This window comes from Limanda limanda, chromosome 13 (assembly GCF_963576545.1).
Source record: "Limanda limanda chromosome 13, fLimLim1.1, whole genome shotgun sequence".
Lineage (NCBI taxonomy): Eukaryota > Metazoa > Chordata > Actinopteri > Pleuronectiformes > Pleuronectidae > Limanda > Limanda limanda.
The window spans coordinates 6,084,345-6,105,868 of NC_083648.1; the positions used below are offsets into that span (position 1 = coordinate 6,084,345).

Below are 21,524 nucleotides of genomic sequence, written 5' to 3' on the forward strand. Positions count from 1 at the left end.
GTCCGGAGCCGCGATACTGACCTCGGGGAGGTTAAGGTTACACTTGTTCTCCAGTAAATGTGTTTTGGGGAAAGGTCCGCGCTGCAAAATGTCCCCCCACCCAACAATTCGTAAGGAAATAAATCAGCATGGAACCAATAATCACTAACTTTGCAGCCCCCGGTGAGGACTTATCGGCGAACACCCAGTGCCTAGAGGCATTACAGGTGGGCTCGCGACCGGGAGGGGGAAATGTGAGGCGGAACTAATGTTTTGACGTCCGCATCTCTTTAACGGTGGAACAGTAAATAAAACGTTCTTTCGGCAACCCGCGGCTCTGCAGCGGCTCGCTGTACAGTGTTGTGCGGGCGAATGCGTGCGTGTGTGCGCGCGCGTGTGCCCCCAGACAACACACACACAGGCCCCGGGGCTCCGCCCCCACTCATTCGCTCCGAGAGACACACAGTGAGATCAGAGCTTGTTAACGTGCAGCCGCCAGTCAGTGACAAACAAGAGACAGTGTTCAAACACCAAGTTGAAAAGAAAGTAGGATGAAGCCTGTCTTGCTCTTGGCTTCACAGTGAATGAAGGAGGACATGAGGAGAGACCAGTGTGGATTTTAGGTCTGAAAACTCTGGCAGCTGACAGTATGAGACACAACAATTTAAGAAGACACTTAGAAACATTACACCCTAGTCACATGCATGTGTTCTTTTTGGTTGAGCTTCATCATCGTTGTAACAAAGTGATTAGAATTTAATATTTTTTTTTTCTATTTTTGAAAAAGTACAGACTGATGGAGGAATGTAGTGATAAATGTCACCAAAAGTACTTCAATTAAGTTGAATTTAACCAAAGTTATTGCACTATTCTTTGAAAAAAGAATCAGAAATTCCTTAAAGTAAGGTGAATTTAATGTTTATGTGTATTTTATGTAAATACACATGTTAAACTTGGCCCATTTTGTCATAATTTTGTTGGGGCATGGGGGGCATCATTTTGTTAGGGCAGGGTAGCGAGTGGGTCATGAAAAATATTCTAGCTCCAAAGTGGGGCATGACAGAAAAAGTTTGAGAACCACTGGCCTATAGAGACTTAACAGGTGCGCATCAATCAAGCGAAAAGAGGGAAATTTTACTCGTGTGTCGACGACTTTTGTAAATAATGGGGAAGTGTAAGTTTAACCCATCTTGGTTGCATAAAAGCACGTTCAGTGCGTGGGCTAAAACCAGTGGAAGGGAATGCTTTTGAGGCCCACTGTACTCTTTGCAAGAAAACGGTAAAACTTGGAACATTGGGTGTAAGGGCTTTAGAGTCACTTGCCCAGTCAGATAAACACAAAACCCCCCCCCCCCCCCGTGAAAAGCCAACTACAAACTCCTGCCATCTCGTTGGTGTTCGCCCCTGCTTAGGGACCATCACCTGTGTCAAATGCTCCATTAGCGAGTGTGCCTGTCATACTGGGTAACTGTTTGGGAAAAAAGCATGTTTATTGATTACAAGGCTCAGTTATTTCTGATTCTATTTGTTACCATTTTGGACTTGTTTGACTTGTGTACTGTTATGTTCAGTCATTGTTCTTATGTTGAATGGATATAAATTTACTTTGTAAGTATTTCTGTGACTTATTTCTTCTTTCATAGTAATTTTCCTTCATACTTTTTGCCAGTATGGTCGTGAAATAGGTCTTAAATTCTATTCAAAGTGGACTTAAAAGGTCTTAAAAAGTCTTAAATTTATCTTGTTAAAACCTGTAGGAACCCTGGAGTGAAGTAGAAGTACTCCATTATTAAATTAAACAAACTCCGACAGTAAAACCAAAAATAAAAAACAATTTCTAGGACTGAAAAGCAGCACTAAACGGCCCGAGCACATGCATTTTGAAGCGTTGCATGAGTTTTGCGCACTGCGGAGAGGATGAAAGCTTCACTTCCTGCGCGCGTCACGTGATGTTGACCTTCATCAAAAACATAAAACAAAAAGTTTCTTTTTGTGTTTTAATGAACTGAGATATTTGTAAGTTTGAAATAATCCTGGACTAATTTGTTTTCTCTGTTCACTTTTAACAGCTGCACACATTGTCAGGTGGTCTCCAGATGGAGATAAATATGTGGTGGTGGTAGATGACGAGGTGAACATCTACAACCTGGAGACGCCGTCGGTGACTGAAACAATCACGAACCCCAAAAGAATCTCCTCTGTTAAGTTCTTAAATGTAAGTGTGTGAATACTTACACACACTGTGGCTTCTCTTAGTGATGTGGAGACAGTTGTGGTTGTGATGATTGTTTTTTACGAGGCCTGGTTTTGAAAATAACAATAAACCACATATAAGATAACATGGATGTTGTATTGTGTTTGTTTTCAGAACTCCCTCCTGGGCGTCGCAGGAGATGATGAGATTGTGAGGTTGTGTGAATTGGAAAAACTGAAATGCATGTGCAGGGTTTCCCCCAGTGCTGTATAGGCCTGGCGGGCCGCCAGGCTAAGCGTCGCTTGTTTTTTTTTATTTAAAAAAAAAATCCGTCACTCGCGCACATCAACACTTCACTTCCTCATTGAGCCCCGATCCCCAAACAACCCCATCCTATTGGTCCAAACAGTCACATGTCACATGTCCCACCCCGACCCCTTCACTGACCCTCGGACATCAGAACGCTCCTTCAACACAGTGTTTTACTGAACATAAGTCAAAACCAAACATAAACATAAACCTAGTCCGTTACACGATTAGGCTGCAGCTATTTGGTTTTATTTATTTAAAAATAGGGTACTTCTTATTTCATACATTTTCCACAAATATGAGGAGGACTCAAATAGCCCTACAAAGTTCTGTGTTTAATTTATTTCAAAGTAGGCCGACACTTGCCTGTGTATTTTGTTTGTTTGTTATTTTGTTGCTTGTCTGTTTGAGTAGCTGGCTGAAAGCAAAGAAGTAGTATGCTTACCTTTTATTGGTAACCAAACAGTTATGGTTCATTGTTTCTGATATAAGAGGCCTGACTGCTATGTTCACAGCAAACTTGAATTTTTTTTAATATTAAGTAGGGCTGCTACTTACGATTATTTTTCTATCGATTAATCTGACGACTATTTTATCGATTAGTCGATTAATCTAAACGATTAATTTTCCTCCAAAAAAATCAAATTGACCTTTTCAATTTAGTTAATTTTATTTTGATAACAACAAACTGTATGTCACCATATAATGCAGCACAAAACAAAATGTAAACAAAGGCTCAAATATTAAAGTGCAAAACTGTAGGTTTAAACTAGCAACTCCAACATGATAAAAATAAATAAAAAAGAGGGCTTATAAGTTAAGTCAGCAGTGCAACTCAAAAAGATATCAAAGTATCTATTTAACCCCTTATCAAAATAAAAAAGTTAGGTGTGCATATTAAACAAAGTGCAACATGTTTAGAGTATAAGAACCCCCCCACCGCGGGTGCCTTCTAGCAGCCCTACCACCAGGCTTAGCAAGTTTTCTGGGGGAAACCCTGCATGTGTGAGTTCATCCTAACCGACATCCTAACCCTGTAAATGATATAACAAGCTTTCAATAAACACAATTCTGCGAAACAAAGAAGATTGAAAAGACACAGTTACCTGCTGAGCTGCCGATCATCCACTGACCAACCGCTGTCGTCCCACAGGAGCTGGAACCTCCCACCCTCCTCGTGGAAGTGAACACCTCGGCCCGGCTGACGTGCCTCGCCGTGTGGAAACCTTCATCGGTGCAGCCGCCCGCTGAGGAACCAGCAGCTGCTGCAACGTTATCTGAAGGTGACGACCGGACGTTCATCTCACAGGATCATTGTGTTGTTAAAGAGAAACCAGACACCAGCTGGGACAGGGAGTTTTTGTGTTGAAGGAGGTGAAATGAGAACATCATGATCTCAACCTTTACACTCACCTGAGCTTGTCTCCACTCAGCAGTTTGTATTTACAGTCAATGCAGCTTGAGGTTGAATATATGAATATTTACAGTGTACTCAAGAAAACAAGCTCCCAATGAGTAATTTTCTAGAACATGGATTTATGTTTAATTCTCTTCCACTGAATAACTACAAAGCCTCTATATTTCACGTCCTGGTTCTGTCTGTGTCTCGTTAACACTCATCATCTGCCTCCCTCTGTCCACAGAACTCGCTCGAGAGCTTTCAAACAGCAAGAGAGTTCGAATTGCAACGGAAGTAGTCGTTCTGGAAGACGAGAGCAAACCCAGAAAGAAGAAGAAAAAGGCCGTTGGAAAATGAAACGAGCAGCAATAAAGAAAACATCTTCCAAAAATGTACATGCACTGTTTTATATATGTGAACTATTTTTTTTGTTGCACATGCTGGTACCTGTAATGGACACTGGGAGGTGCTACACACCATGTTTCACAGCTCTCAAGATCTGACTGTTCTTGAGATCAAATATTTTTGCTGTTGATACTGAAGGGAAAAATTATATTAGTTAGATATCATTAGATTCCAGTTGTTCAGCCGTCGTCCTGACTAGTCTCACTAAGGGTTACTATTTATTAGTGCTGTCAAACGATTAAAATATTTAATCGCGATTAATCGCATTTATGTCATAGTTAACTCGTGATTAATCGCAATTAATCTCAAATTTGTATCTATTCTAAATGTCCCTTCAGTTCATTTTTTCCATCATTTTTTTTCCATTTTAATGCTCTTATCAACATGGAAAGGTGGATTGGCTTGCTTTATGCAAATGTTTTATTTTATTGAAAAACAACATTGCCAAACAGGGCGGTATCAAATAAAATTATAAAGTGCACATTTCAGGTAAACAAGGACTCAGCCTATAGAACAGAGAAACCACGACTTAATATTAAAAAAAATTCAAGTTTGCTGTGAACATAGCAGTCAGGCCGCTTATTTCAGAAACAATGAACCATAACAGTTAGGTTACCAATAAAAGGTAAGCCTACTACTTCTTTGCTTTCAGCCAGCTACTCAAACAGACAAGCAACAAAATAACAAACAAACAAAATACACAGGCAAGCGTCGGCCTACTTTGAAATAAACTAAACACAGAACTTTGTAGGGCTATTTGAGTCCTCCCCATATTTGTAGAAAATGTATGAAATAAGAAGTACCTTATTTTTAAATAAATAAAACCATATAGCTGCAGCCTAATAGTGTAACGGACTTGGTTTATGTTTATGTTTGGTTTTGTCGTATGTTCAGTAAAACACTGTGTTGAAGGAGCGTTCTGATGTCTGAGGGTCAGTGAAGGGGTCGGAAGTGCACATGTCCGTGTAGAGGATAATAAAAGCTACTAAACCACGAAGAAGTTTCGTGTTCTGTGGAAGCGGGGACGCTACAATACCTTTAAAATATATATTTTAGTTGGCGAGATATTAAAACAAAAAGCTAGAGCAGGTCTGACTGGATCCGAACACAGATACTGAAGCTGCAGCTGCAGCTCTGCTTTAACTTGCGTTAAAAAAATTGACGCCGTTAATAACGCGTTAAACTGACACCCCTTCTATTTATATCAGAAGACCCACCAACCTACATATAAGGTTTTCTTGAGTGACATTCAATACATCAAGGAGAACACACACTGTCATTGAATCTCACGAACCAAGAAACCAGTCTTAAAACAAACATATTTAATCATATGAACTAGTTAACAACACACATTCATACGGTGCAAGGAACACTTCTTTAACCTTAAAATAACATGAAGGACTTTATGAAAAATAGATAAATTATCTATAAATCAGTAGAAGCAAGATATTTAAACACACATTTTTCGTGTTATTCAATGAGTTATATTTTCTAGGGACATAAAACTGTTAATAGTCTACTTAAAACAGTGAACTATAAATATGTAAAATATGAATATCTGCTGATATATCCTAATAAATCTTTTGTTGCAAAAGTTGCAACTGAATCACTTCCCTCCTTTATTAAACCTCACATGTCTCGTACAATAGGACTGAATCTTAAAGGGGACATATTATGAAAATTCCACTTTTGTAGTGCTTCTCCACGCTAATTTGGGTCTCTAGCATGTCTACCGTCTCAAAAACTCTGGAAAAAAAACACTCCCGCAATTTGTTGTGGTTCCTCTATGTCAAAGACATACGCAAGATGGCGTCGAATGGGATTAAGATCAGAACACATCTCATAGTCACGCTACACGGCTCGGCTCCACCGGCCCTGTCAGCTCGCGGATCCGCCGGCCAGCTCGCAGGCCCATCCCCTGCGGAAAAATCTGGACGCTTGTATCTCGTGAAGGAGGGAGGAGGGGTGAGAGGGGGGTGGGCCACTCAAAACAGGTCAATCTGAGGAGGGCTGTTTTAGACAGGGTAAAAGTGGTGCTGGTTTAAAGGATACTTGTGGTATTTTGACCAAAATATGTTACAGACATTTCATTAAGACCCCTATGAACCATATCAACTGCGGTAAAATGGGCATAATATGTCTCCTTTAACTCTTTAACCACACTCAGAGGAACTAGGCGGTTTCTCTCCTGTATGACTCCTCATATGTTTATTTAGATTTGACCTGTCGCTAAATCTTTTACCACACTCAGAGCAACTAAACGGTTTCTCTCCTGTATGAATCATCATATGTTTATTTAGGTTTGACCTGTCGTTAAATCTTTTACCACACTCAGAGCAACTAAACGGTTTCTCTCCTGTATGAATCCTCATGTGTCTATTTAGATCGCCGCTTTGGTCAAATTTTTTACCACACTTAGAGCAACTAAACCGTCTCTCTCCTGTATGAATCCTCATATGTTTATTTAGATCTGACCTTTTGATACATCTTATACCACACTCCGGGCAAGTTAACAGTTTTTCTCTTGTATGAATCCTCATATGTTTGTTTAGATTTGACCTGTGGTTAAATCTTTTACTACACACAGAGCAACTAAACGGTTTCTCTCCAGTATGAATATTCATATGTGTATTTATATCGCCCCTTTCGATAAATTTTTTACCACACTCAGAGCAACTGAACGGTTTCTCTCCTGTATGAATCCTCATATGTCTAACTAGATGGCCCCTATGGTTAAATCTTTTACCACACTCAGAGCAACTGAACGGTTTCTCTCCTGTATGAATCCTCATATGTCTATTTAGATGGCCCCTATGTTTAAATCTTTTATCACACTCAGAGCAACTAAACGGTTTTTTTTCTGTCTTACATCCCATATCATTTAGAGGCTGTTTGTTATTTCTTGTATTTAAACCAGTCTGAGTTTCCCTGGTCTCCATCCAATCATCCTCACTGACTTCAGTCTCAGAAGAGTCTTCAGTCTTGTCCTCAGGACCTGGTTGTGAATGTCCATCAGGACCTGAGTTCCTGGCTGGTTCTGGTCCTCCACAGTCCGCTCTGTTCTCATTCGTCTCACTCGGATGAAGCTTTGACAATTTAAGTTTCTCTTCATCTTCTTCACTCTTCACAGCGACAGGAGTCAATGTGAACTTGATATCAGCCTCCTCCAGTCCTTGAAGCTGCTGTCCATCCTGATTGGTCCACGGTTCCTCCTGTTCCTCTTTAATGTGGGGGGGCTCTGGGTCCTCCTGGTCCACAAGGGGGCTCCACTGCTGCTGCTCAGAGGTAACTTCTTCTTTAATCACCATCAGTTGCTGGACGTCGGCAGGACACACTGAAACACAAATACACACGTTTTCATTTCAGAGTTTCCTGAAGTGTTTTGAAAAACTTGTGTTGTGTCGTTTAATGTCGACTGTTGTGATTTTTGAATGATCACATTCAGGAAGTAGAGATGTTGAGGTTGTTTACAGTTGGTGTAACGACGCAGCTCGTAAAGGAAGCAGCATAAAACAAAGGGTTTCTGGTAAAACAGTTTTTCATACACAGCAGCAGGTTTTCTGCACAGACTCGTTCACAACAGCATCAAATCCTCCTCATTATTCAGGTGAGAGGTGGAGCAGCTGGGTGCAGCAGACAGAGACAGGAAGTGGCGTATTAACTCCGCTGCTTGAGCTGATGCTAGATAACGTCAGCCTGTGAGCGGTTCCTCCTCGATTATGGAAATAAATCATAATCACGATTATTTTTGACAATATTGAAATCACGATTATTCAAACAATTACTTTTGAGTTTGAAAACATGATGCATTTATTCAGTATTTCTCTCCAAAAAAACACTTTGTAAATGAGAACTTTGAAATTTCCTATCATTATTAAATGTCCCCATCTGCCCCCCCACTACAAGCACACAAGCAGACAGACAGAGAGAGAAAGAGAGGGGTGGGGGATGGCTATGAGGACCATCATCATTTACCCCTGAACCCCGACATTGAACGGGTAACATACAACAACAAGTGAAAAATCGCAGGCTGACCGGTGCGGAGAAATGCGGGTCCGGTGTGAACAGCCAGGCAGGTGCGTGCTTGAGAATGGCGCTGCGCGGCGCGGTCGCTACATTGTGTGGTTCTGCTCCTCGTTGGATTCTTTGAATCTGAAGTGTTCCCATACAAGAGAATTGTTTCGACCCTTTTTGTCGATCAGACGGGGCTGCCCTCCCTCAGCCATTTTCCACCCGCGCTGTTTTTTAAATACCGCCGGTCACCACACACACAACTCGCCTTCTTCACTTTACAGCTGCTTTAAAGTGAGTGCCAGTCAGCATATGCAATTTCCGAAAATTGTTTTAACTCGATAATATTAGTTTGGAGATCGTTTGACCCAAAGATCGAAATCGCGATTGAAATTCGATTAATTGCACAGCCCTACACTTAGGCTGTCTTTATTAGGGATGGGCGTAATTAAGCGACGATCAATTAATAGATCATTAAGAGTTTCGTTGATGACATTATTTTGTCATCGACGAAATTCTGTTGCGTTCACTGCCAACACTGCGAAGCTATACGTCTCCATGAGCGCATGAGGAGTCCACTGCTCTTCTTCAAGAAGGAGGTCGGAATATCCGAGTTGCCTGAACGCAGCACAGTGAGGAGGTTAGCAGCTGTAGGAAGCAGCCCGGAGTTATACTCTACAAGCCCCGCTGAAAGACCAGCAGCTAGCCGCTGAGAGCTAGCTGGATTTGATGGTTCTCGACCTCTCAGTCTGGTTGTTGTCACGTCCTCACTCCCGGAACCCCTCACCCAGACCCGGGTCTGTCCGGGTTCGCTCCCCGTAGACTGCGGGTCCGTGTGCGGACATGAAGCCGAGCTCCGCAGCTAGCCTCCGGAGCTAGCAGAGGACAAAGCCGGGTCTGGTTGAGGGGTTCCGGGAGTGAGGACGTGACAACAACCGGAGTAATAGGTCGAGAACCGCGAAATCCAGCTAGCTCTCAGCGGCTTGCTGCTCTCTCAGCGGGGCTTAAGAGTACAACAGCGCATATTTTCATGTGTAACCATTGAACGGATCCCATTTAACTGCCACAAGAGTTGTTCATCTTGCAATAAACATCTCAATGAGGAAACACGCTGTATTTTTTCTATTTTCACTGCATTTTAACAGCCTATAAATAGTGAATTTTAATATAAAAATATTAACGATTTATTGAAAATTCGTCATTAACACTCCTGACGATCGAATAAGACAATTTAATCGAATGCCCATCCCTAATCTTTGTTATTGTCAACATGAATAATAAGGTCACCAACAATAATAATGCTATCGGTCTTTAGGACTAGGTTTGATAAAACTCTGGGAATTCCCTAAAAAATTCCGTATAAGCCCCAGGAGTACGGTAAACTACAGCAAGTATGATTGGCTGTTGGTGTTCCTTGGATTGGTGTGGAAGAATAAGAACAAGACATTCAAATGAGTTGTAGCTGAGTTTAGGTTTAGGATTAATTGATAGACTGGAGTTAAAAATAGCTGCAAATCCACCTCCTCGGCCGAATTCTCTGTGAACATGCAAATTTATATGACTGGGGGGGGGGGGAGTAGATTCATTTAGACCAGGGGTCTCAAACTCGCGGCCCTCGGGACAATTGCGGCCCTCGGATATTTTGTGGCCCCCACCTTAATATGAAAGTTTAATGTAGTGCGGCCCGCGAGTTTTATATTGTAGCAACCCCGCTGTTAGCTGCTGTGTGCGACAATGTTATGATGCTCTGGTTTCCTACTGTGTGCCTGTCCAGTGAATGCGGCATGAATGTGAGTGACACGGGGGGCGGAGTCGTGTGTGTGAGAGAGAGTGAGAGAGAGAGAGCCGGGAGAAAAAAGAGTGGCTTTGGATGTGCGGTGCAGGAGGCTGAAATTCATAGTTTTCCGCCCTCTTTCGCGCAGGTCATGATGTATCCAGTGCTTCATTTGTAAATCACAAGGTGCCGGAACGCTAAGTAGGCTACATATCACAGCGCAGGTACGACGAGCACAGGTCCCGGAACGCACATAAAACGACGCTTAAAACAGCACACACATGCCACTTACAATGCAGTGGGACTTATTTAGGCTATACTGCAGTGACGGTATCAGTCTTTGTGTCAGTGATTAATAAAGTGGCATCTTGAGCAAAGGCGACTTCTGTGTCCAGCGGAGAAAACGCACGGATCACACACACACACAACCACACAAACGCACACCACGGCTCCTTTACGCACACGCTGCGCTGTGAGGTTTTGGGAGCTTCTTTAGCTCCGTAATTTTATAGTGATTACATTATATTATTATATTTTATTTTAATCATTTCTTAAAAAACTTATTTTAATATTCATATTTTTTTCGATACGAGAGGTACCGGATCTGCTCAAATAAGTCCCGGAACGCAGGCAAGCCAGCACGCCGCCACAAAGTAAGCACAAAAATGTATAGGAAAATGTGATGATGTGATTGAAGGCAGCGAAAGCCCCGACAGTGGCCAGCAGCATTTGAACCCCCTGGTCACACAATGACGCTGCCTCATATAGTCCTCTCCTCTCCCTCTTTCGGCTCTCCACTGTGCCTCCGCTGTGGATCTGCGTCAAAGCGCAGATCCACAGCTCACCCCGGCTCAGATCCCTGTGCTTTGAACAGAGAAGCGTGTATAGTAGCAGCTGCCGCAGCTGTGTGCCTGTGACTGGGGTGTGAGGACGAAATCTGATGGGAACACATTACCCCCCCCCCCATCACCTGTTGTTACCGGAAAAAGTGGAAATAACGTGCATTTGCGGAAATTAGGTCTCCGTGCCTGGCTGGTTGGCTAAACACTTGACTGAAACTTTATTGCGTGAGCGACAGCAAGTGGAATGAATATATATCTGTCACACAGCCCAAATCATGTTTTTTTCAAAGCCTGCAGTGAAGAGAAAGGTTGGTGACGAGCACAGACAATTTCAGGAAAAGTGGGAGATGTAATATTTCTTTGTTGAGCACATGAGCACCCCGATGTGTCTTATTTGTACAGAAAAAGTTGCGGTGCACAAGGAATACAACCTCAAACGTCATTACTCAACTAGACATGCTGAGGAGTATGCAAAATACCAGGGAGATGAGAGAGCCAACCGGGTTGCCAATCTTAAAACATGTCTACTGAGGCAACAAAATGTCTTCAAGAAAGCAACCAAAGAGAATAATGCAGCAGTCGAAGTAAGCTACGTGGTTATAGTCCAGGCAAAGTAACCCATTGTGGAGCCAAAAATAGAAGTAATTGTAAAAGAATTTTTTTCAGCATAGATTATTTCTATGAGATGTCCAGAACAACATACTAAAAGTCCTAAGAAATCCTAGTTGAGGAAATATGTTTAATTCTCATCAATGTGTGCCAATAAGGCCCGGCAACAATACACCCCAAAGGGGCTATTTTTTTCTTGACTCCTATCAAAATGAAACTTTACACAATGAAAGTAGCCATGAAACGTAACATTTTTTGTATTACAAGTTTCTTTGAAAATGAATTTATGTATGTATTTTTCATACATATGAATGGTGTTTCTGCCTATGCAAATGAGGACATATTCAATAAGTGTGGAGCTCATGTGCTTGTCAAATTCATTTCAAAAGAAACTTGTAATACAAAAAAAGTTACTTTTCATAAATACTTTTACTATGTAAAGTTTTATTGTGGTAGGAGTAAAAGAAAAAATTAAGCCTATTTGGGTGTATTTGGGGCATATTCGATTAGTGTATAGCTCATTTGCATGTTCAAATTCATTTTCAAAGAAACTTGTAACACAAAAAATGTTAAGTTTCATGGTTACTTTCATTGTGTAAAGTTTTATTTTGATAGGAGTAAAGGAAAAAAATAGTCTTTTTGGGGTGTATTGTTGCCGGGCCTTATTGGCACATTGATGAGAATTAAACATATTTCCTCAACTAGGATTTCTTAGGACTTTTAGTATGTTGTTCTGGACACCTCATAGAAATGATCTATGCTGAAAAAAATTCTTTTACAATTATGATTGCTAAGGCAGGAAAGCCATTCACAGAAGGCGAGTTTATCAAAAAGTGCATCTTACAGGCTGCAAGTATAGTCTGTACGGAAAAGAAAGGTCAGTTAAGCAACATCAGCCTTTCTGCTAACACCGTGGCAGAGCGCATTTCTGACCTGTCAAGTGACATTTATGATCAACTGCGCGAGAAAGCCAAATTTAGGCAAGAGAAGCCATGTTCAGAAGAACCGTTCATGTTCTTCAATATTCTATTCATGTTCAGAAGAACCCATTGAAGTTAAATAACTGTTAGTAATGACATTTGAGAAGTTTGGATTTTTTTATGTGGAATACCTGATGCGGCCAAGCCTCACCCAGATACTACCTCCAGCGGCCCCCAGGTAATTTGAGTTTGAGACCCCTGATTTAGACTGACATATTCATCAGGATGCAGCCACGTCTCAGTTAAAGGCAATAAACCTATGTTGTAATTAGGGTTGCAAAATTCCGGGAACGTTCAAAGTTGGAAACTTTCCATAGGAAATAACGGGAATTATCGGGAATAAACTGGAAATGTTGTGGGTAATTTATACTAACTGTATTTACCTTGTCATTTACAGACATAAATATAAACGTTTTGTTTTTTCATAGGCTGATTTGAGCCCTGAGGAAACTTTGGGCACTTGACTATATGCTTCTGCATCGTTGTGTCATTCTTAACATAGGTCTTTGCACAGTATTTGCAAATGTACACAGCCTTTCCTTCTACATTGGATGGGGTGAAATGCCTCCACACACAAGATAGTGCACGTGGCATTGTTCTGTAGAATAAGATGAGAAAAAAGTTTGTAAAAAAACACTAATGCAATGCCAGAGATATAAATAGTTAGCCAAACAATTGGAATCGTCTGTAAACATATTTTACAATTGATGGATAAATGAATGGAAATAGGCTAGATGAACAGATGAGCAATCCTCAATCAGCATGCTAATATATTTTCCCCAGTAATATCATCGAAACTGACCTGACTCGTCCTGCACACTACAGCAGGCCTCAGTAGTGCTGTAGTGTGCAGGATGCTGGGAGTTATCTGTGCATGTGATGGAAGAATGCACAGTTGAAACTCAACATGCAGCGTGTGCTGAATTCCATACATCTTTAAAATAAAGTTTTGAATGATGACTAGTTCATTTACTATAATAGCTTTTGATGAAAGTGATCTAATGTTTAAAAGAGCACCTTTAAAAGTCTTAGTTTCCTGCGTTTTTGCAGAGGTTTTGTTAATTTTAATTAGATTTTAGTGTGGAGTTCTGGCTCTGTTATTGTTTAATTTAAATAATTTAATCTGACGGTGGACAGACACAATCTCTATGGGGTTGTGTGACTGATCCAGAGAGAGCGCAGAGAAGTGTGTAGCACTGCAGCTCTGCTTCCTGGTCCCAACTCTGGGTTGTCATGTAATAGACTGGGTAATATTCCTAGATAAGAGAGCTGCTCCATCCCAAGTGGGATGAACAAGACCAGGTTTCCTCCAAAAAGTTTGCCAATTATCAACAAAGCCCGGAACCATTTACAGGACAGCACCTGGACAGCCAGCGGGTAAAAGACAACATGCGACTAAACATGTCATCACCTGTTGTGTTAGGGAGAGGGCCAGAGGAAACTACTGTGTCCGACATCGTTTCTGCAAAAGCACCGACTCAACATGAACTTCAGTGACCTCCGACCTGCGAAGCTGGAAGTCGTTGAGCCTCTCCTCCATCGCTACCAACACACTGCATTTATTACATGTAGCACTACTGTTAATGGAGGCGGAGGAGTCAGTAAACATGAGACACTCGGAGCAAGAGGGAGAGAGAGAGAAGCCATCGCTGCTGTCTCAGCCTGTTAGACTACGAGGCTGAGCTCACACAGAACACAGAGTCACTGAGCACCAGAGAGGAGGGGCTGGGATGTGTGGCTGTTTAACTACAGACCGGTGATTGTAGCCGGAGTGATGCAGAGAAACAGCTGTTAGCAGAGGAGCTAGTTCAGAGAGCGACCAGCGGCAGCGAAAAACAGGAAATGACGCAGCACGCTTACCGTAATGACGTAATCATAACATTTACTCTTACCAGTAGAAACTTATCTAATGAATATGAGTAGAATTGAGTTCAGCCTGTTGGTCCGGCCCTCCACAACATGAATCCCCCCCCCGCTCCCGGGACTGACCTGCTCTGTGCAGCCGGACTTCGGGCTGCATCACGGCATCGAGCAGCCTCCTCCGGCGGCAGATCTCCAGCTCGGTCCGCTCCACTCGCTCCTCGGACTCTAACAAGGTTTCCTCAAGCCCCGCGAGGATCTGCTCTTCCGCCGCCGCGAGCCGCTCGGTGAGCATCGCTCTCAGCTCCGGGACTCGAGCCTTTCCTCCTCCTTCCTCCACCTGCAGCAGGAAGTCTTCAGCGGCAGCGCGGATCCGCTCATGTACCAACACCCGCAGCAGCTGCATGGCGGCCATGTTGCTCCTCTCTGAGTATGTGAGGGGACAAAGACCATAGATATATATATAAAGACTAGATGTCTCGTTCGACCGAGCCGGACGTCACCATATGGCGGCCATCTTGCCAGAGGTTGCTCGCTCACCCTTAACATTGTGTTGGTAGTGGTAAATAACTAGCCTGACGTTGTCATACTCATTATTCTAGTCAGAATATGAGTCTGAGACCGCTCCATTGGGCTGTGATTATGGGGCGTGTTTCAACCGAACCAGGAAACCAAATGTCTCTTCGCTCAATTGGATAGACCTACAACCAATCAGAGCAACGTAATATGTGACTTATGTCAAGCGACGCATAGTTGCTGTCAGTTGTCTGTTTCAGGAGTTGATTCACTCTCTAAATAAATCAATGGAAATGCCGCTCGTATATCCACCGGAGGCAAAGCCCCCAGGAAGCAGCTGGAGACCAGGGCTGCTCGTGAGAGCCCCGGCCGCCGGCGGCGTGAAGACGACACATCTCAGCTCATAGATATAAACACTATATATGTCTATGTCTCAGCTCGGCAGGCAGCGCTCTTTGGTGACGTGGTTGATTACGTCACTGTAGATCATCTGTCAATCATCGTATAAGCCCGCCCTGACGATCTGATTGGATCGAACCGCTTCGGTTTGGAGCATAGTTTCTCCCCAACGGAGCGACTCCAGACCGAACTTCCCGAACAACAAATGTTGTGGGCGGGGCTAAGTTCGTCTGGCACCCAGGCTAGTAAATAACCATAACTTGCTCAATTTTCAACCGATTTTGAAACGGTCTGGTTTGTTATAAACGTCAGAGATGTAGTAATGACACTACATAAATTATTAAATTTTTAAGAAAATAACTTAATTATTCATAAGAAAGCAGTGTCATATCTATGTGTGTTTTAATGAACTGAGATATTTGTAAGTTTGAATTGATCCTGGACTCATTTGTTTTCTCTGTTCACTTTTAACAGCTGCACACATTGTCAGGTTGTCTCCAGATGGATATAAATATGTGGTGGTGGTAGATGACGAGGTGAACATCTACGACCTGGAGACGGCGTCGGTGACGGGAACAATCACGAACCCCAAAAGAATCTCATCTGTTAAGTTCTTAAATGTAAGTTCTGTGAATACTTACACAAACTATGGCTTATTGTAGATTAACAATATACCACATGTATATGGGGTGCCGTTTGTCAAGCAGCTCACGCTGAAAATAACAGCAACATTTTGTCACATTTAGCTTCAAACCATGTTTAAAAAACTGGTGTGAATTTTTGAGAGTCACTTTTTTGCACATTTACAACAATATTTGTCAACTTGGAGATATTTTAAATATTTAAATCCAAATGTTAAATGTAACACTTAAATGTTAAATCTAAATGCTAAATGTTAAATCTAAATCTAAATGTTAAATTTAAATCTAAATGTTAAATATAAATATAAATGTTAAATTTAAATTTAAATATAAATGTTAAATATAAATGTTAAATTTAAATCTAATTGTTAAATTTAAATATAAATGTTAAATCTGAATCTAAATATAAATGTTAAATCTAAATGTTAAATCTAAATATAAATGTTAAATCTAAATATAAATGTTAAATCTAAATTGAAATCTAAATGTTTAATCTAAATGTTAAATTTAAATGTAAATGTTAAATTTAAATCTAAATCTAAATCTAAATGTTAAATCTAAATATAAATATAAATGTTAAATCTAAATGTTTCGGGTGAAACTAAATATTTAGCTAATATGCAAATTCAAATGCCGGTTACAGGAAGTAGTAACAAAATAAAAGCTCGAGGAAGTCAGAGTGTGTTTATTACGGAGCCCCCCAGGGGACACGGGGGGAAATGAGGACAGCAAAATGACTTTTGCGAGATCCCGAGAAAGTTTAGGACAATGTACATCCGGGTATCTCATAATAATGACATATTAAGTCATTATTATGAGATACGGGTTGTGGGCGGGGCGCCACAGAGCAGGGCTGAGCGGCTGCGGGGACAGCCTCCCTACTCGCGGAAGTGGGCGACTGTGCATCGATACAGAGACATAACAGGATCGATCCATGTTTTCTGCTCCGTTCATTGTCTTAGCGATGTGCTGCCGCTGAATCATTATAACCAGAACAGACGCTCATTAAAAGTCCGGTTGTCCTGTGTGTGTCTGTGTCTGCTTCCGCCTCACTTCCCTCTGTCCCGCGCTCGCTTTACACTTTAACAATAAACACCAGCGCTGATTACAAGTTATTAGGACACCTACAGGACTGATGTTTACTTTGTGTTTGTTTGATCTCATGAAACACATGTTTAAACACTGTGTGCACGTAGTCCCCCGCTCCTCAGAACGTGACGCGCAAAGTCAGGACCGTCAGCGTTAAAGTGACGGAGCGATCCGAAGTCATGATCGGTCATCATCGGATAATAACTAAAAAATACATGTGATTATCAGTTTTAGTGAAGAGGAACAGAGACAAGCATACACCCCCCCAACACACACACACGCACACAGCCCACACACACACACGCACACAGCCCACACACACACACACACACAGTCTCCCATGACAGACCCTGGAGTCAGTATCTCATTATTATGAGATAGTATGAGATCATAACATCAGTCCTGTAGGTGTCCTAATAACTTGTGATCAGCGCTGGTGTTTATTGTTAAAGTGTAAAGTGAGCGGGGGACAGAGGGACGTGAGGAGGAAGTAGACACAGACACACACAGGACATCGCTAAGACTTCCTCGAGCTTTTATTTTGTTACTACTTCCTGTAACCGGCATTTGAATTTGCATATTAGCTAAATATTTAGTTTCACCCGAAACATTTAGATTTAACATTTATATTTAGATTTAGATTTAACATTTAGATTTAAATTTAACATTTACATTTAAATTTAACATTTAGATTAAACATTTAGATTTAAATTTAGATTAAACATTTAGATTTAAATTTAGATTTAACATTTATATTTATATTTAACATTTAGATTTAACATTTAGATTTAACATTTATATTTAGATTCAGATTTAACAATTAGATTTAAATTTAACAATTAGATTTAAATTTACCATTTATATTTAACATTTATATTTAAATTTAAATTTAACATTTATATTTATATTTATATTTATATTTAACATTTAGATTTAAATTTAACATTTAGATTTAGATTTAACATTTAGATTTAGATTTAGATTTAGCATTTAGATTTAACATTTAACATTTAAGTGTTACATTTAACATTTGGATTTAAATATTTAAAATATCTCCAAGTTGACAAATATTGTTGTAAATGTGCAAAAAAGTGACTCTCAAAAATTCACACCAGTTTTTTAAACATGGTTTGAAGCTAAATGTGACAAAATGTTGCTGTTATTTTCAGCGTGAGCTGCTTGACAAACGGCACCCCATACATGTAAGATAACATGGATGTTGTATTGTGTTTGTTTTTCAGAACTCCCTCCTGGCCGTCGCAGGAGATGAGATCGTGAAGTTGTGTGAATTGGAAAAACTGAAATGCGTGTGTGAGTTCAAGGCTCATGAAACCAGGTAATTACTCTTTAATTCATTTATTTCACAGTCCACCTCCATGTGTGTCTGAAAGTATTTTGTAAAATGTATTTTTGAATTTGATGTCCAACATTTACAAACTTACACCAACTCTCCTTGTTGTGGCTTCAGGGTGAAAGCAGTGGACAGTTTTATGATGGAGGATTACTGCGTGTTGGTGACGGCTTCCAATGACCGATTGATCAAGATGTGGAAGCTCCACCTGAAAGAGGCACGTCTGTGTTGTTGTTTGTAAACAGTTTGGGAGTAGAAGACATTTACGTTTTATTTCAACCAATTCTTTTACACATTTACATTTTCAGCGAATGTGTGTGTTTCAATTCATAAGATTATCATTCATCAAGTGTCTCCATCCTAACCCTATAAATTATATAACAAGCTTTCGATAAACACAACTCTGTGAAACAAAGAAGATTGAAACGACACAGTTACCTGCTGAGCTGCCGATCATCCACTGACCAACCGCTGTCGTCCCACAGGAGCTGGAACCTCCCACCCTCCTCTTGGAATTTGTATTTTGTATTTACAGTCAATGCAGCTTGAGGTTGCATATATGAATATTTACAGTGTACACAAGAAAACAAGCTCCCAATGAGTAATTTTCTAGAACAACAAGGATTTATGTTTAATTCTCTTCCACTAAATAAGTACAAAGCCTCTATATTACACGTCCTGGTTCTGTCTGTGTCTCGTTAATACTCATCATCTGCCTCCCTCTGTCCACAGAACTCGCTCGAGAGCTTTCAAAGACCAAGAGAGTTCGAATTGCCACGGAAGTAGTCGTTCTGGAAGACGAGAGCAAACCCAGAAAGAAGAAGAAAAAGGCCGTTGGAAAATGAAATGAGCAGCAATAAAAAAAAGCATCTTTAAAAAATGTACATGCACTCTTTTATATATTTGAACTATTTTTTTTGTTGTACATGCTGGTACCTGTAATGGACACTGGGAGGTGCTACACACCATGTTTCACAGCTTTCAAGATCTGACTGTTCTTGAGATCCAATATTTTTGCTGTCGATACTGAAAAGAAACATTATATTTGTTAGATATCATTAGATTCCAGTTATCCAGCCGTCATCCCAACAAATCTCACTAAGAGTTACTATTTATATCAGAAGACTCACCAACCTACATATAAGGTTTTCTTGAGTGTCCCCAAGTAAAGAGCAGATACTTGTGTCTGTGTTTGCTCGGGTTCCTCTGCAGATTCTAACTCGTCTGTCGTTCTTCTCAGAGTCAGGTCTGGTTTCTTTCCAGGTTCAATAATCTTTGTTTTGATGTATATATTCATCTTTTACCCCGTCTGAAATTTCAAATCAATAAGAAGAAGATAAGGGAGAAGGGAAATTATACAGTTCATTGGTTTTCCGTTGACTCAGACATTAAAATATTAAAAGAAGCATTTGTTTATTATTAATCCCACAAAAATATTGAAATAAATAAGACAATCAAACCTGATGTGACCACTGAAACATAAGTCAGTTAAACAGACACCACCACTGCTCAGTTTCTTTTCATAGATGTCTTGACTGGAAAAGGAACACTGTGCTGAGCTTTACTCTTCTTTAAGCTGTGCCTAACAAAACACACTAGACGGCTCCAAGTAAATTCTTATATCAAACTTTTGCATCAGATCAACTTCAAATTGAGATGAAAACAAAAACAAACATTAAAGGTCCCATCGTATGCCCATTTTACCTCAGTTGATATGGTTCCTTGGGGTCTTAATGAAATGTCTGTAACCTATTTTGGTCAAAATACCACAAGGATCATGTAAAACAGCACCTTGTTACCCCGTCAAAAACAGTCCTCCTGAAATGGACTTCTTTTGAGTGCCCCCCCCCTCCCCCCACCGCTCCACCCCTCCCCACTCTCGCCCCTCCCACCTCTCCCCTCTCCCCCCTCCCACCTGCCACCTCCCCCCTCGGTAACAAGAGATGTTCACCGGTTGCTCTCAGAGACATCCATTACCTCCTTAGAAATATGGCTGCTGCAGACCAATATAGTGTCTTGCAACCATATCGTTTTGAGTCAGACCCTGTACAGGAAGAGGACCCAGACGGGTTAGCGAACTTAGGGCTCAACAGGACGTATCTGAATGGTAAGTAAACTTTGTCACTACATTTATTTTTTTTTGTTTTACATTGGCTTAGGACTTGTTATCGGTGTTGAGAGCATGTTGATGATAGTGACTCGAGTACGTCGGTGATTTTCAACCAGTGTGCCGCTGCAAGCTAGAGTGCCTTGAGAGATCGTCAGATGTGCTGTGGGGTCCTCATCCGCGGCACCTCACGGTGCGCTGGTGCGGGAGCTGTCCTTCTCTTGGACCGCGGGTCGATGTACGTCGCTGGTGAGGAAGACGGGGACCGGGTATGGCTGCCGCCGGCGGCGACTCTGGACTCCGGCCTCGGCTGGCGCCTAGCAGCTGACTTTCAACTGGTGTGGACCAGGGGACCGTTTAATTAATTAAAAAAGGTTGAAAATCACTGGAGTAAGTAAATAGTGTGTGCATGTATGACTATTTAAAAATAGTGTGTTTATGTAAGTAACTGTATGTGAAAAGTTTTTATGTAATACAAGTAATGGGAACGCCATAAAGATATAATTGCTACATGAGTAAAGCTCCATCTGTAAACTAAATTGTTATCCAACAACAGTAGTTCACCAGGCAGGTGTAGGACCTAAGGTTTCTTACCTCCAGTAATTGGCGTTTAAACATTGTTTTCTTATTAAATCGTTGTATTTGATGACTTATGTCTGTAATATGAGCACAACGTTCCAATAAACTTTACCTGCAGAGTTGTCAGTTTTTAAAACTCTTTGTTTATACAGGTGTACTCGTGGCCAGTGTGCTCAAATGCCTACAGAGCCTGAGAACGTATGCTGCAGGGAGATACCACAGGTAGAAGTCTTTGCGAATGACATTGTAAATATGCAGTCATATTCGACGTACTCAAGTTTTATATTCCATGTCACTAACTCTTTCAATATTCAAGGTTACCAGAAGACTTCTGCAGCTTCAGAACCAGACAACATGCATGGTGGATCACCCAGGCCTTGAACCAGTGTGTTTGAATGTGTTCTCACTACAGAATGCATTCAACATCTATAGGGCAGATTATGGGCCTTTACGTCTGAGAGGAATAGAGCAGTAAGTTGT

The 21,524-nt window shown here is 41.1% G+C and overlaps 1 protein-coding gene across 1 annotated transcript; it reads right to left on the minus strand.

The window, feature by feature from the left end:
- Positions 1 to 5,654: 5,654 nt before the first annotated feature.
- LOC133017991 (oocyte zinc finger protein XlCOF19-like) lies at positions 5,655 to 7,389 on the minus strand. The gene has a single exon (XM_061084276.1). It carries the CDS (start codon positions 7,223 to 7,225, stop codon positions 6,440 to 6,442), a length of 786 nt encoding a protein of 261 aa, XP_060940259.1. The 5' UTR covers positions 7,226 to 7,389; the 3' UTR covers positions 5,655 to 6,439.
- Positions 7,390 to 21,524: the final 14,135 nt, after the last annotated feature.

Coding starts and splice junctions, on each gene's coding strand:
- LOC133017991 (XM_061084276.1), bottom strand. CDS start 7,225: ATGGAGACCAGGGAAACTCAGACTGGTTTAAATACAAGAAATAACAAA.